General features: G+C 37.8%; 1 protein-coding gene across 2 annotated transcripts in view; it reads left to right on the top strand.

Moving 5' to 3' along the window:
* Nucleotides 1-15,786, top strand: part of LOC106663173 (3-phosphoinositide-dependent protein kinase 1) — a 79,706-nt gene that overhangs the window by 34,526 nt on the left and 29,394 nt on the right. Inside the window, exon 1 of one of the 2 annotated variants that reach the window (XM_014387802.2) lies at nucleotides 6,486-6,627. The exons of the other annotated variant lie outside the window; for it this stretch is intronic. Within the exon in view, the coding sequence (XP_014243288.1) occupies nucleotides 6,520-6,627 (108 nt within the window). The 5' untranslated portion in view covers nucleotides 6,486-6,519. Of the gene's footprint in view, nucleotides 1-6,485; nucleotides 6,628-15,786 lie in introns of those variants that run through there. 2 annotated transcript variants of the gene reach the window in all.

Raw genomic sequence — 15,786 nt, 5'->3', positions numbered from 1 at the left:
TGCAAATTTGATTGAAAGATTATTGCATTAGTATATTATTATTCCCCGGAATAAAAAAGTTCAAACATTCAAAAAGGTTTTAGTTATCTATGTGATATCGGATCCTATCTGCTGCTGAAAAACTTATGCTTAAATTAAATTTTCGAGTTACAGAGGCTAATATGAGAAAACGTGCTCGTTTGTGCATTGCGAAGGGTGGAGACCATTTCGAACCAAAATTTAAAAAAAACGCGTCGCAAAAATAAATTCATTCCTTAAGTTTTTTTTATTTTTTCTACTTTCCAAACTGTGAAATGTATCCGGCATCAAGCTGGGTTTCCACTGCTCGAAAATCACTCGCGTAACTGTTTCGCGAAATAGTGCGCATCAAAGTGTTTCGCTTTATTTGTTTTTTTAAATGTAAACGCTCTTGTCTCGAGTATGAAAAAGAACCGGGACGACATTCGACTTATCCCAATTGTCACAGCTATCTATTATTGTGGGATGATAAAGAAAAACTCATCTTAACAAGAACAAGAGAGAGGGTGCGTGGAAGAAAATGAGCATCAAAACAGGACTGACAAAAAGTACAGCAAAAAGCATCGCAGCAGTTGGTGCAGTTATAAACGGCATACTTGTCTCGGGCAAACTGATAGCTAACCGTGTTTCGCCTGTTGTGAAATGTTTTGCCTCGTGGAAACGGTTTACCCGAGACCCCATTCACGAAGTCTCAACTTGTGAAGTTCGACCAGAATAATTTTCCTGGTCGTAATCGGTGCTGTGAGAAGTTTAACTTAAGACATTTCGGTCATACCATCCGGGTATCAAATTCCCTCATATGGTGAACGAGCAGGAGACTCGAAATAGTCTCGACGCGTCCGGAAACGGCTCCATACAGGTTTTTTTTTACTGTGGGAAAGGCCGCGGCCGTTTAATGACAAGGAGTGTGCGTAAAGGGAGGCGTAAATTACGTTTTACACCCGTTCGGGTTCCCATTTGTACGTTGGGTCATTCAACCGGCGTTCGTCCTTCAGACATGCGGTTCGAGTCGAGGACTTCGTCTCGCTTCCAACCAAATAAGTACCGTCTGCTCAATTTACAATTTATATGTGAAGGCTCTTTTCGCCACAAATGATCCACCGGCTCGTTAAAAAGTGCAATACTGCTAATTAAAATCCTTTGTTTTTAAGGAGCGGAACTCGCTTGTGGAATCTAGTTCTCAACTAACTCGAATAAAATAAACGACAGAAACGTTCTATAATAACTCCTTGTTATGTTTATAATTGTTGCGGTGTGTGCCCAAGAAACCCGAAATCAGATCTGTAGGGTTTATCCTATTTGATTTAAGCTCCTGTCTCGATGGCACATCGCTCTAAGGATCATGGGAAGGCCGAACGCGTCGACCGAAAGGGAAAATACGTGGGCCGAGGTGCAAACGATATTCGATCACCGTCTAAGTCAACAAAACAACCGGGATTTCATGACCACGCACCATTGGAATCATCCGTGGTCTTTGTACCATCCATTTATTCTCCTCCACTGCAAACAAAACGTCTTGCGATGAACCCTTGATGCATTGTCTAGTGGTTAATGTACTTATTGTCTAAAATCACTTTCTGGCGAGTTGTAGGCAGGAGTGTATTCAAATTATGTTTACGACTGTTCGTCTTCGGATGAATCATCGGGGGCTCCCTGAGCTACTGACTCATCTCATGGGAGAAACGGACGCCGGGATGTTTGTCATAGACGTATTTAGAAAAGATGCGAGGGGCCGAGATGACTTGTACCGCCGTATTCGCTAGCCAGCTAATGATCATGATCATCCTCGTCCCACGACCAATGAATAATACAAACGATGCAAACAAATAAACGAATTTCCGCTATTTGTGCTGGTAGGTTTTCTTAAGCTGGCAATGTCTTAAGTTCTTAAACTGTTATTTACCCGCTGTGAGAGAAAAGTACGGATATGTACATGAGCCGGACAATAGGAACAAGGGGAGTGTGTGTGTGTGTGTGTGTGTGTGTGTGTGTGTGTGTGTGTGTGTGTGTGTGTNAGAGAGAGAGAGAGAGAGAGAGAGAGAGAGAGAGAGAGAGAGAGAGAGAGAGAATAAGAGTTTAAAAGGGATATATGTAGATAAATAAGTGATTAAGGGAGATTCTAATTCAGAGGGAGAAATGAAGAGATTGAAAGAGAGTTAGGGAGAAATAGTGGCACGTGCAGTCAGATAAATGGTTGAAAGTGATATGCTAGCCGTCATAATCGCGTGTTCTGCCTTCATAGCCAGTCATGTTGGCGGCATATTTTCACGTATTGATACCGGTCGATATACATTTTCCGTTAATTTATCGTCGAGGTGTCGGCCAGGGATACCAAGAAGTGCACGGCCGAAAAACCGGGGGCGAAAACAAAATCGGCAATTTATTTTCTATCGGATCAATCGAAACCAAAATAAAGCCGGTTATTCAATATGGAGGGGTTTACCGCCTGTGGCCGCGTTACATGACATCGACTCTTGGCCAGATACCAATTTTCTTCAACCGTTCTTGACCCTTTGTGATACGTTTGAAATCAGGCGTTCCTGCCAAAACCAGGCTGAGGTGCAAATAAGAACAATGTCAAAACGTTGGGACCGTTTAAAGTAAACAGCTTTGAACAATAGACACAAAGGCGACGTCTATTCCTTGTTTTCTCATGCATTCAACTACGTAATTCAAAGCAGTGTTGCGACAAATTGGCGCAGAAATCTCACAATTCGTTTGAAACCATTTTGGATTTGTTTTTGATTGGGTTTTTCTATAAACAAGCGCAATAAATTCTGTTGTGGTCTGTGCTCTAGACCCCATTGATCTTTAACTATCGCACTATTGCTCAAAAACACACCAGACATGGAATTTGGTTACAAACGCTAAAAGATTCATTTATCCATATGATCAGTGAGTAAGAAGCAAACTGTTTCTACTTGAACTCAGCCTGGGATGAATGAAACTGTGAGTACATTAGCTAAACGACAGTTTACGATTTTATCCTTTTATTGTCTCTGATCGCATGTTACTCCGAACTTTTGGATTGAGTCCAAACTTGGTCCACCGTACGTAAAATCTGCCGGGTCCGTTCATCCTCCGCCGGAACGTACATACCCAAATAAACTCGGTAAAAATAAGCGGGACCAGACGGACGATAATTAATAGAGCGGGGGCCGGCTATTTTCGTCCAGGGAGAAAAAAGGGCAAAGAAAAACAATGAATAGACGGGATAGAATTTAACATCCTTGTATTAAAATCATTCCAGATAGTACCGACCGAAGAGCCAACCGATCATGGATAAAAAGCTGTAATGGAAGGAGGGGAAAAGCCAAGAAAATCGTCATAGCCTTTATGAATGAATTAATTTACTGTGTTCTAATTCAATCTAGAATTCTTTCTCACTCTCTCTTTTATTCTCATTCTCATGGGAGATGATTTTTAATCTAAACACATGCTTTTGGCCCAAGTCGCAAAAACAGACTCTGGCAGAAAAGACTGGTTCACACAAGAACAGACTACTTACAATTGTTGATCGTTCGTATTCACACAAATTCTTACACACATTACCAATCTAGGGAATATAATCAACCTCTTTATTACAGGCGATTCAATAATGTGACAACGAGCGTTCGTACAGTTCAGGCGTGCGACTCGAACTCAGCAGCAAATTGTTAAATTTGTTATGTGAAAAATAAATCTAAGCTTTGTATCAATAACCACGTGCAGATATTTACGATGATATACGCATTTCATTGATTTGGATTTGTGTAGGCTCAAATCCGCACATGTACGTACATACAAATAAACGTGTGCCGAGTTGACCCTACACGCTTCTCGTAATCCACCGGCAATTCTAGCTTTTACTATTTACAGTAAATTACCGGCAGACTCGAGAAACACCCACCCCGGGTGGCCACCGAGGTTGTGCTGTGGGGGGGGGGGGGGGGCGCTGCCAACAGCCAGGTCAATTCAGCACCAAACACATGCAGTTCCAAACCCATTCGTACTCATGTTCATTCTTAAATACATTCCCTCCAGTTTACACACCATTCATTCAATTAGTGTGATGGAGTATTCGATATTCGTCCAGCACCCTACACTCATATTATACAACTAACCTAATTGAGGATTGATGGGGTACTCGATATTCCGCCGTCGGCACTCTCACATCACACATTCACGCTAATAAATATATTCACTCTCAACACAACCTTTGCACAACATATTATATAACTAATGTAATTGAAGGTCGATGGGGGTACTCGATATTCCGCCGTCTGCACTCTCACATCACACATTCACGCTAATAAATATATTCACTCTCAACAGAATCTTTAGACAACATATTATAAGACTAATTTAATTGAGGGTTGATGGGGTACTCGATATTCCGCCATCAGCACTCTCACAGCACACATTCACGCTAATAAATATATTCACTCTCAACACAACCTTTACACAACATTATACAACTAATGTAATTGAGGGTCGATGAGGTACTCCATATTCCGCCATCGGCACTCTCACATCACACATTCACGCTAATAAATATATTCACTCTCAACACAACCTTTACACATATTATACAACTACTCTAATTGAGGGTCGATGGGAATAAATTAAGTAAAAGTGGGGAAGAGGCGATTTAACGATATAAGGCCCGATTTTTTTCGAAAAACAAGAACAAAACAACTCCGTATTGAACAGACATTGCCATCCAGGGACCAAACTAAATACCGTATTTAGAGACAAACATGGATTTAGTTTTGGTGTGTATACTTAAGCTTCACTACTCCTATATTGTGATAGTTCTTAAGTCTCCCGATACTAGATACACATAAATTGGCGGTAATTAAGCCTAATATTTCTTGGTTTGCAAACTGGAAATATTTTTTTAAAAGTACAATTTGCCCTTCCTCCTATTCTTAGACAACCTCTGTATTGGCATTGGGAATCTGTTCTTTGTGCAATGTTCCATTGAAACTGTATCTATTTCTCGGCGGAGTGCTCATCTCTGGATGAGATTGGTTACGGCATCTCGGGTGTTTCACTCTCTCCAGAGTTGAACTGTTACGGTTTTTGAGTGGCTCAAATTCACGGCTTTTAATTCGTTCCTAGCGTAACGTATACATGGAATTACAGTTATGCGTTAATTAAGGAGTTTAGTCTTTAGGCTCGCACACGGATCCTTGATCGATGTCCATAAATGCTTTGAAGCACATTTGCCATTTTTCTTAAGGTTAGATCAAACATTATTATTTCCCTCATATCACGCAATATTAAAGAACCATTTTTAAAAACAAATCGTAACTAGATATGAAGTTTTTGACAATGTTCAGAAAGTAAAACCTGAGGAAAACGCAACGACTCACTGTTTACAACTCCGAATGTCTGATTACAGCCCAACAAGATATTTCCATTTGGTAGGATTGGAAGAGGGGTGTTTTTTGATTCTTGCATCCAACCCAACCGTTAATTAATGCATGGAATTAAAGATATGAGTTAATTAAGAAGTTTAATTTTTGATTTGTATTGTATAACCGGTTTTTCTTTTTCTTTCTCTCTTATTGTTACCAGTTGTTATTTCTCATTTCTTACCATTTGTTTCCTAGCCTATTATTATTATCTTACTTTATTATAGTAATTCAATTAAGTGTGTCACTTTGAGCCCTGAAGATGATCTCAATAAAAGATCGAAACGTTGGCACGATAAAGAAAATGTTTTTCTGAAACCTACATCACACCCGACCGCATCTCACGATATCTNTTTCAGCTCAAGAATATATGTCCATTTGGTAGGATTGGAAGGGGGTGTATTTTGATTCTTGCGTCCAACCAAACCGTTGTCATTTTTCTTAAGTTCAATCTAGCATTATTATTATTTATTCTTTTTATGTAAGGTATTGGTTGAGATGAAAAAGCTCGTGTCACGAGCGAGATTCGAACCCACGACCTTCGGCTCAATACGCCGCTGCTCTAACCACTTGAGCTAACGTAACTTCGATCCACTTGGACACCAATCCCCATATCAACCTACAACATTTCGAAATTTTCCCTCTTTTTGCCATTTTAAAGTGGTTAGAGCAGAGGCGTATTGAGCCGAAGGTTGTGGGTTCGAATCTCCGTCGGGACTAGATTTTTCATCTCAACCAAGACTTTGCATAAAAAGAATAATTAATTGAAATAATTAATATGGTCAATTAGACAAATAAACAAAAATAGATTATTGTTTCCACCGAAGAAATATTTCTTAGAAAAAAATTATGAAACGTCAAAAATAAAACAATTTAAAAATCGCGATCAGTTCATTCAGTAATGTTTGAGGTGTGTATATTAAATTTCGTACGGGATTCACAGGCGCAAGGGTGGCGAGGCAAGAGAGAAAGTCTGTGTGGTATCGTTGGGGGGGTGGGGGGTGGTTTTGTACGTCAGGAGGGGGGCGATCGTTCCGCGGTGGGGGGCTCGCGCCAAAGGTCCCGCTCCCAGTGCCTCGCCGGCTTTTCACCCCGTCGTATCATGGAACGGCGACTGAAAAACAACTGGAACCCGGTTTCCGTCATTTCCACGGCCCTGGCATCGCTTTTCAACGTTCACAAGCACAAAAGAAAAATGGACAAGATGAAGGTGAGAACTTTCAACTGTTGCCATTTATCGGGACGATTTTCCCACTCGCACCTTTGATGCTGTTCAACCCTCTTGTTACAATGTTATTCCAATGTGAAACGTTAAATTCAACACATTTTATACTTAAATACAGATATTTTTCTCAACAGAACTTACTCAATTACATTTATTTGTAAATACACCGGTTTGTTATTCACAAAATCAACGGTCTTCAAAATTTTCCCGCCTAAACGGAAAACAGGTTAGATCCTCCCCCATCATACGTTAAACTGTCAACCTGGCAAAAACACTTATTAAACACATTTCACTTTCTTTTTGTTTCAAATAAACATTATTGACAACAAGAAATAATAGTTCGTGGCCAAAGTGTTTCCTTGAGACGATGTGTCAACTGTTAAGAACCTTCAAAAAAACAAACTTTCTTTTTTTTTCATTTTCAAATCAATACCGTAAAAAGGTTAATCCTAGTCCCTTGATAAAATTGAAAGTTCTTACAAAAGTTGATAAAATTGATCGAATATAACGGTATTTATATTTTGCAATTTAAAAACAGCATATTGTAGAGTAAAATTTTTTCGAAAATGGAAAACAACATTCTGCGTGATTCTCATTGCGCTTCACAGTTCAAAGGACGCGAAGTTCTGGCGCCGCATCCAAACAAAACAAAAAAGACAAAAGTTCGACATTGTTTAATGTGCATTTCACGTCCGAAATAATAAATTTCCCTTTTATATTTGACTTGGAAAAAAAAAGCGAAACTTTCAAGAATAGCTGTCAAGCTTTTTGTTCGTTTTTGTCGATTGATGTTCTTATAATCTGGACGAATTCCGCGCGTAACATCGGAGAGAGGGGGAATGGGAAAAAGTGTTCCATGTGTACGAGAATAGGTGGCCGACTCGCAAACGGGTCATCTTGACCAAAATATAAAAACTTGACATCGTATCTGTTTTGGTCGCTGGTCCGAACCCAGGGTTTAACAGTAAGAATCGACGCTAATTAGCATATACGATCCTGTAAATACGTCAAGTCACCATGGACAATTCCAACCCCTCGGGCCACTGACCGCCGTCGAGTTGTAAATCGGTTGTTTGAACCCTTTTTAATATCCCTGACCCGGTGAACCCAGGGTTTCCTCCCTCCCTTTGTTCGTTTGTTTACCTAGAATTTACGAACAACTGCGCTTGGGAAATTTCATAACGACTAGCCTGTTGAGAAAAAGAAAATCTGTTACACAACATAATTCTTAAAGTTTACATTAACATTCATAAACCTTTTTCATAACATTATAAATAATAATTAACAAATATACACTGTTCTACAAAATCAGTGGCGCACTTTGAATTTTGATAATAATAATTCAGCTACTCATTAAAAGATTTGATTAGTGGGAAAATATAAATATATTTCATAAACGAAAGAATAAAAAAAAATCACTTTTGTGTATGAACGTAAAATATTACAACACAACTCAACAATCTTTAATAGGGTGTATTGCCTCCTCTTGTTCTTATTACACACTCTAAACTTCTCAGCATGCTCGTAATTAAGCTTTTAACCACTAAAGGTCAAATCTTTGCATCTTTACGCAAGGCCGGCAGTTCGAACGTGAAATGTGATTTAAAAAAATAGCAAAACAAATGACCTTTTAAGATAATTTTGTAATTTTTTGACAAATTTAAAATCCGACTGCACCATTGTTTTGAGCGTAAAAAATCCACAGTAAAAGTGACGCACTGAAATTTTGATATTTTTTTAATGTACTTGCTTTATCAGTACTTTTTAACACCAATATTTATTATGAATAAAGATATTTATTACAATTCAGCTATTTATTAAAATATTTGCTTAGTGGTAAAATAAAAATATCGCAAAAAAATGTGATTAATAAATAGCAAACCAAATTACTTTTTTTTCCAACTTTTCACAAAAACTCTGTCATTTTCTGGCATATTTAGAATCCGATTGCACCATTGCTTTCACCGTAAAAAGTCCTTTAAAATAACGTGTCAGGATGTAAAGAGTCGAAGTTGAACGGCTTGAGATACCGTGTATAATTTTCCTTAATTTTTTTTTTTAACTAGACTAAAAAATAGTAAACACATATTTTTTGTTTTTTGATAGTCATTGGTTCAAGAGAAATTCAGCTGGGCCTTCTAAAAAGGCCACCCTATTGCTCCACAAAAAAAAGTGGCGTACTTTTTGTAGTTTGATATTTTTTGATGTACTTGCCTTTTCAATAATATTAACACCAATATATTTTATAAGGTACTTATTAAAGGTTTGGTTAGTTTGAAAATATAAATATCTTTCAAAAACGAAAAGAATATTTAAAATAAAAAACGAAAAGAATATTTAAAAAACACTTTTGTGTATGATCATAAAACATTATAAAACAAACTTAACAATCTTTAATGGAATGTGTTGCCTCTTTTTGCTTTTATTACACACTCTAAAATTCTCAGCATGCTCATAATTAAGCTAGCTTAACTTCTTGAGATATTTCATCCCAAATCTCCTCTATCGGCTCATTTAGCTGAGCTAAGGCTGTAGGAGGGTTATTTCTTCGTTTTCCCAACGTCCGAGCTCGTCCCAAAAGTACTCAATCAGGAATACGGGCTGGGTGTCTTAAAGTGTAAATGTTGACGTAAAGGTACTACATAATACTGGTGGCGACTGTTGGTCTTGCATTATCTTGCTTAAGCAAAAATTGTTCGCCAATAAAGGGACCAAATGGCAGCACTTTCCTACCAGTCCAAAGAAATTCCACACCACACTATAATTGAAACACTTCCGAACGACCCTCTTCCGGCAATGTTGCGTTGGCTGTTGAGCTCTACAGCTGCTCGATAAACTCGAAAACACCTGGTGGATGGAGAGAAAACTGTTGTTTGAAAGTTTGTTTGTTGCTTGTTTAAAATAAAAGGTTAAGGAGGTCTATTATATCATTTTTTTACTTTTTTGCCTAACATCTAATTAATAATAATGTTATTAAATAATAAATTTTATTAAATGAAAGGGTTACCAGTGGGGCCTTCGTTACCCCACTCTGTGCCGAAATATTCATTTGAAAAAAGTATTTTCAAATCAAATAATAAACTAATTAAATCTGTCATTTTTTTAATACGCAATGTAGACGATATTTTAAGTATATGGTCGGGAACCCTAGAGGATCTAAAATGTAGAAAATCTAAAAGAATTCCTCCAATTAATTAATTCTTTACGCTCGAGTATAAATTTTACATTGGAAATAAATAAAGATTAATATTTGTAGATTTAAAGGTGTATAGACTGTGTGTTGAAACTACCATTAACACTTGCTAATTATAAAAAATCATAGCTAAAAACAATGTCAATCAAGAAATATTTATTGAAAGATTGCTAGTAAAAATAATTAAAAAAATTAAATTTAAAAGAAGCAAAAATCGGACTCAGCCATTAATAATAGAAAACCCATTGGTAACTCGCTCATTTGAAAAATTTATAATTAAATTTACAATAATTAGATAGTACGGGGAATATTTAAGATAATTAATACAATGGTCCTCTTTTCGTTCAAAATTCAAGCAGTACCTCCTTCAACCTAATGAGCGTTTAATGTTTGAAATCCGGATTTTTGAAAACAAACTGTGAGTGTGAGCTATATTTTAAAGTAGTTAAAATTGCTTTTGTTCCTTGAGAATCTTTGAAAGTACTGCATACGAGGAAATGTTGTATTTAATTAATTGTTTTATTACTTATTTTTATTCGGTTAAAAAAAAAAAATCATAAATAAAACTTTTTAGTTTTTTAAGTAGAGATAAATGCCTTTCCGATAGATATGTCGAATTTAGGTTGAAACAAATGTTAGTTTATCGCGCATAGGAAACAACTGGGCCGTCGTTAGACATGACACACTTAGGTAAAAAAGAAAAGCGAGATAGAAAATAAAAACAAGGTTGAATTATTTATTTAAAGGAGTTACGCCCGTTCGGCCCCCACCCGCGTACTTTCGACCGGACGGATTGTATAAAAGTTTGACGTCATGCGGGGGCGGTGACGTCACCGGGGCGCGTCACGCGCAGCTCGATAGGGCGCCGACGTCACGGCACACGTGCCTCCGTCCACGTGTCTCGCTCGATTTATCGCCCCCGCATTCCGATCCATGGCGGTAAAGTCCCGTCTCGACTTTACCACTCGGAAAAGTTAGGAAAACCGCCGCCCACACACGATTTGTGATTTCCTCTCTCTCAAATTTCCACCGTATTAATTTTTAGCGTAACAATCCGAAAGTAATTGCATCTTTATGTGCAATTTTTACATATTTCGTTGGATTCGAAACGCAAAGGGAATACTACAAAATATTGTAGCATAATACACGTTGCAATATTTCGATAGTATTAGGACTGATGACTTATTTTCTCATCCAGTAATCAGAATTATGGAAGATTACGATGATCAATGATTCGTAGTAACGAAATTTCAACATTTTTATTGCTACACTTCTTTTAATAAAGCTTATTTCTTTATACCTATTTCTTTTTAATTGATTATATTATATCTCTATGATGTTGCTATAAACTTTATTATTTTGAATATCATTTTTCGCCGATTTCTGAATGAGTATTTATATCGATTTTAACCTGCAACGATACTTTTTCATTATTTTGCGTCAAATGAATTGTGAAAGAAGGATAATATGTACATTTATATTTTATTAAAGATTTTAAATATGAACATTTTTTTTTTAATTTTTCAATTAATTAATCTTTTTATGTAAGGTATTGGTTGAAATGAAAAAGTTACGATAGTTCTAGTGGTAGAGCAGCGGCGTATTTAGCCGAAGGTCGTGGGTTCGAATCCCGCTCGTGACACTCATTTTTCATCTCATCCAAAAACCTTAGATAAAAAGAATAATTAATTGGAATAATTAATATGGTCAGTTATGACCATTAAGCAAATAAGGATTAATTAAACAAATATTTACAATTTTTCAATTAATTAATCTTTTTATGTAAGGATAATATGTCCATTTATATTTTATTAAAGATTTTAAATCTACAGTCGAATTATGAGTAATATAGGTTTAAGTAGTTAAAATTTGTGGCTCGAGAATCATTGGCAGAACTGCATACGAGGAAATTTTGTATCTAATTAATTGTTTTATTGATTTATTACTTGTTTTTATTCTAAGTTTAAAAAAAATAATCATAAATCAAATTTCTAGTCCTTTAAATAGAGATAAATAAATGCCCTTACGATATGCCGAATTTAGGTTAAAATAAATGTGTGGTGATTAGTGACCGTTAATCGATATTTATTTAGAAATCGTGAGATGCGGTCTGGTGTGATGTAGGTTTCAGAAAAACATTTTCTTTATCGTGCCAACGTTTCGATCTTTGTGTAGAGATTAGTGACCGTTAATCGATAGTTATTCAGATATCGTGAGATGACCGACCGCATCTCACGATATCTGAATAAGTTTCGATCTTTATTGAGTCTTCAGGGCCTGGGATTTACAAACCTACATCACAGCAGACCGCATCTCACGATTTCTAAATAAATGTTAAAATAAATTTTAGACATAACAAACTCCTTATTTTGCGTCAAATGAATGGTGAAGGAACGATAATATGTACATTTATGTTTCATTAAGATTTCAAATGTGCAGTCGAATTATGAGTAATATACTGCGATGTCGCAACGCCCCCCAGTTTTAAGTGGTTGGCCTAGTAAGAACAGGGTCACCCCCTAGCTTGACCTTACCCCTCTTTGCGATTTTTGTCTTGTTTTGTTGTTTATTTATTCAATGATTGTTAAAAAAAAACACATTAAAATTAGAGTAAAACAGTAAAATGTGTTATTGTTCGTTAAAACTATGTACGAAATAGGTTTTCCTTCGTATCAGTTTTAATGTTTTTGTTGTTTTCTGCCTAGTGTGTTGTGACAGTTGTTTTCATTTGTCGGCATGGGTTTTCCAAGTGATTCTTTCTCTTTTTGACGATTGACAGTAAAAACGGCAGCCGACTCATGTTGCACAACCCAGTCCGCGGCGAAAGTGCGTAGGCGTCACCGCCCACCTTCGACCCAGTTTCGCACAAAACCGACATCGACGCCTTCAATCCGGCCGCGAGCACAGTCCAAATTTCGCCTAATTGCCTCCCAGAAAGTCAATAGTATCGACGCCTTCTAGGAAAAGCGACAATCGTACGGGGGAAGGGTGTAGAAAGGTCAATCGTGAAATATGCACTTTCAGTGCTACACCAAATCTGTTCTGTGTCCGATACTTCTTTATGACGGAATCATTGCTTCATTCAATACCGAGTTCGACTGTCTGACTTTTACAAAAACACACACACACCTTTTAATAGTTTCCAACCATCGGCTCGAAATTGATTAGGCTAGAAGAAAATGGACCTCGAGGAGTTTACGAAGCGATGAAACGTTAATTTTTGGTTTCATATCATTTTGGTATGCATTTCCTAGCTGTTTTGGCCAGTGAGGTTTCTCGCTATCTTCCATATTGGGTCTATATATGCACATTCTTAGATATTCACCGCGAGCTAAGCCCATGACCCTAGCCTCGTAATATATAACAATTTCCAGTCGTTCTTAACAAATCTTTAACCATTCCCGACTATCTCCATACATTCTTGAACACATTTGCACATACAATTACCCTCCCCGTAAAATACCTTACCATTATTTACCATTTCCATGATGGGATCATAGTCAAATAGAATTTATTATATTTACTACAAACCCACCTCCATTGACAAGCGAATCTGATGACAGAACTAAACGGTGAAAACATCTTGATGTCTCTGGATCAAGGTATGTTCTTGAAGAAGAAAGGAAATTCTTACTGCCAAGCTTTCGACCTATTTTAAGGAAGCCACTAAATGCACAGACTAATCAACAGACATGCAGACTTCTCCCGATTGCCCCGTCCGAAGGGGTGGGTCAACATTGTGCACTTAACCGTGTGCCGCGCGTAAAGGGATACCCGAAAGGGCTGAAATGCATCAGCCGGTCTCCCAATGCGCTCCCTAGATAGAGACAACTCTATCTCCCTGAGTATAGGGACCTCGCCAGAGTCGAAACTACCAGATCCGCTCCGGGCGTGGTTTCGTAAAAGTGAAATGTCTAACCACCTCAACCTGCCTTCGTGTAAAGGTCGCCCATAGCACGCTACCGGGCTTGTAACTGAAGACATTGTGCTATCCCGCTGGTTATGCACCCTCTCCCGTCTATGCAGACTAGTACTCCAACCCACTCTAACCGCCGTCCGCGGCGAGCTCTCAAGCCAACAACTCCCTTATCGCATTTCGGGGGACTAGGTAGGCATAGTCTTTACAACCTCGCATGCTGTACGCCTTGGTCCTATCACCAAATGCACGCAGAGGGTGCTTAAGGCGATCATGCAAGCCAGGAAACACGAACAGCTTGTGCTTTAGAGAGTGTGTTAAGATCTCAAGGCTACACCATTATTTTATGCCTGAAAACCCCCCTTGCAACCAAGGGTTGGGAAGGGTCTGTTGCAGTCTCCTTGGAGCACCCTCTCCACAGTCCTGGGAATTGGATTGAGAGAAAAGGACATGCCGAGGCCCAATCTCACCTTTGCAGGATACACCTAAGCAATACGATCTACCGCTCGTTGTTACCATGGTCCTTAATCATTAAGGTTAAGAGCTCCCGACAGCGGAAGTCATATCGACCCCAGGGGTGTCTATGTTTTTCAAAATACGCCCAGTTTAAGTTAAGCATGTCGACGCAGACCTTTGCCTTACATTGATCAGCGCCCAGTCACCGTTGCGGCCACCGAACTAAAAGAAAAGCGACGTAAAAGTTTCGTGGTTGTGACGTATACCCATTTGTGTATAATAGTGTTTTGCTTTGGTCGTTATTTTTTTCGCCAATTGCAGTATCAGATCGAAAGAATTATAAAGCGGATTTTTATGCTCGTTCAATTGGATACTGTCTCCGAACACTATCTTTATTATTATCGAGGAAAAACATTTTTTCCTTATACCCTTGTCGGAAAATTATAAATTTTTTTTTTATCGTTGTGCGTAAATTGTCGAGTGTTTTGTTTTATTAATAGAAACAATGATCGGATAGACTGTCTAAAACAACAATTTTTGTTTTTTATTTATAGACGGTTTGTGTTACGTAAAGAGTTTCACAGGACAACGCGGATAATTTCAGGCCGTTTCTTGATAATATTTTATTTAAACGAAAAGTAAAATGTCGTTAGCGGAGCTAGATGAACTACTCGGACAGTCGGAAAATGGCATCGTCCGGCGGAAAATTCCTCCACTGTGAACTCCCGGTGCCCAGGAAAGGCGCATTTCCTGCCGGCGCTTAATAACGGCCATTTATCTGATTGTCATTTTTTTCCCTACTCCTGTGAATGAAACTGTGATTCACGTAGAGCCCGCGTCGCCCATTCACGAGGCCCAAGGACCCGGAAAACGCCCAATAACAGGGAAATGACAAATCCGTGGGAAAAACAATGAAAGACCGCTGAGATGGACGATTCTCGCGATATTATGACAAGCCCAAAGTGTAAAAACAATTTTTTCCTAATCATGATTCAAAATTATTAAGCTCATATTTAAATTTTTCTACATATAAAATTATATTTATATTATACAGGGTGAATTGCTACTCGTGCTACAAACTTCTCCAGTAGATTCTTCACCCTAAAATGAACAAAAAAGTTCATATTGTCCATGGTCNGAATCGGACCATGGACAATATGAACTTTTTTGTTCATTTTAGGGTGAAGAATCTACTGGAGAAGTTTGTAGCACGAGTAGCAATTCACCCTGTATATACCTATCATAAATAGATCATTTAGATTTAGTTTTTCTATTGTGATATCGCCGTACCCACTTGCCTCAAGGGCGATGTACAAAGAAGAGCAAATGTTACGTAAATACGGCACAAAAACAAAAAATAGGCCTAACGACGATAACGTAAATTCAATATTTCCAGATTAGCGATCAAAACAATTTATTTTATTAAATAATTTAAATAATTTCAAAGGAAATTATTAAAAAATACCATCGATATACGTAGTACAGATTCGAAGCGAAAAATTAAAATCTTTCAAGTCGAAGTCGCAGGTTTTCCCTGTATGATTTTCCTGTTTGTTTTCTATTGACGTAGCTGTAAATA

The sequence above is a fragment of the Cimex lectularius genome, unplaced genomic scaffold (assembly GCF_000648675.2).
Source record: "Cimex lectularius strain Harlan isolate CLEC.00 unplaced genomic scaffold, Clec_2.1 scaffold330, whole genome shotgun sequence".
In the NCBI taxonomy this organism is placed as follows: Eukaryota; Metazoa; Arthropoda; class Insecta; order Hemiptera; family Cimicidae; genus Cimex; species Cimex lectularius.
This window is presented reverse-complemented; position numbering and strand designations above follow the sequence as displayed.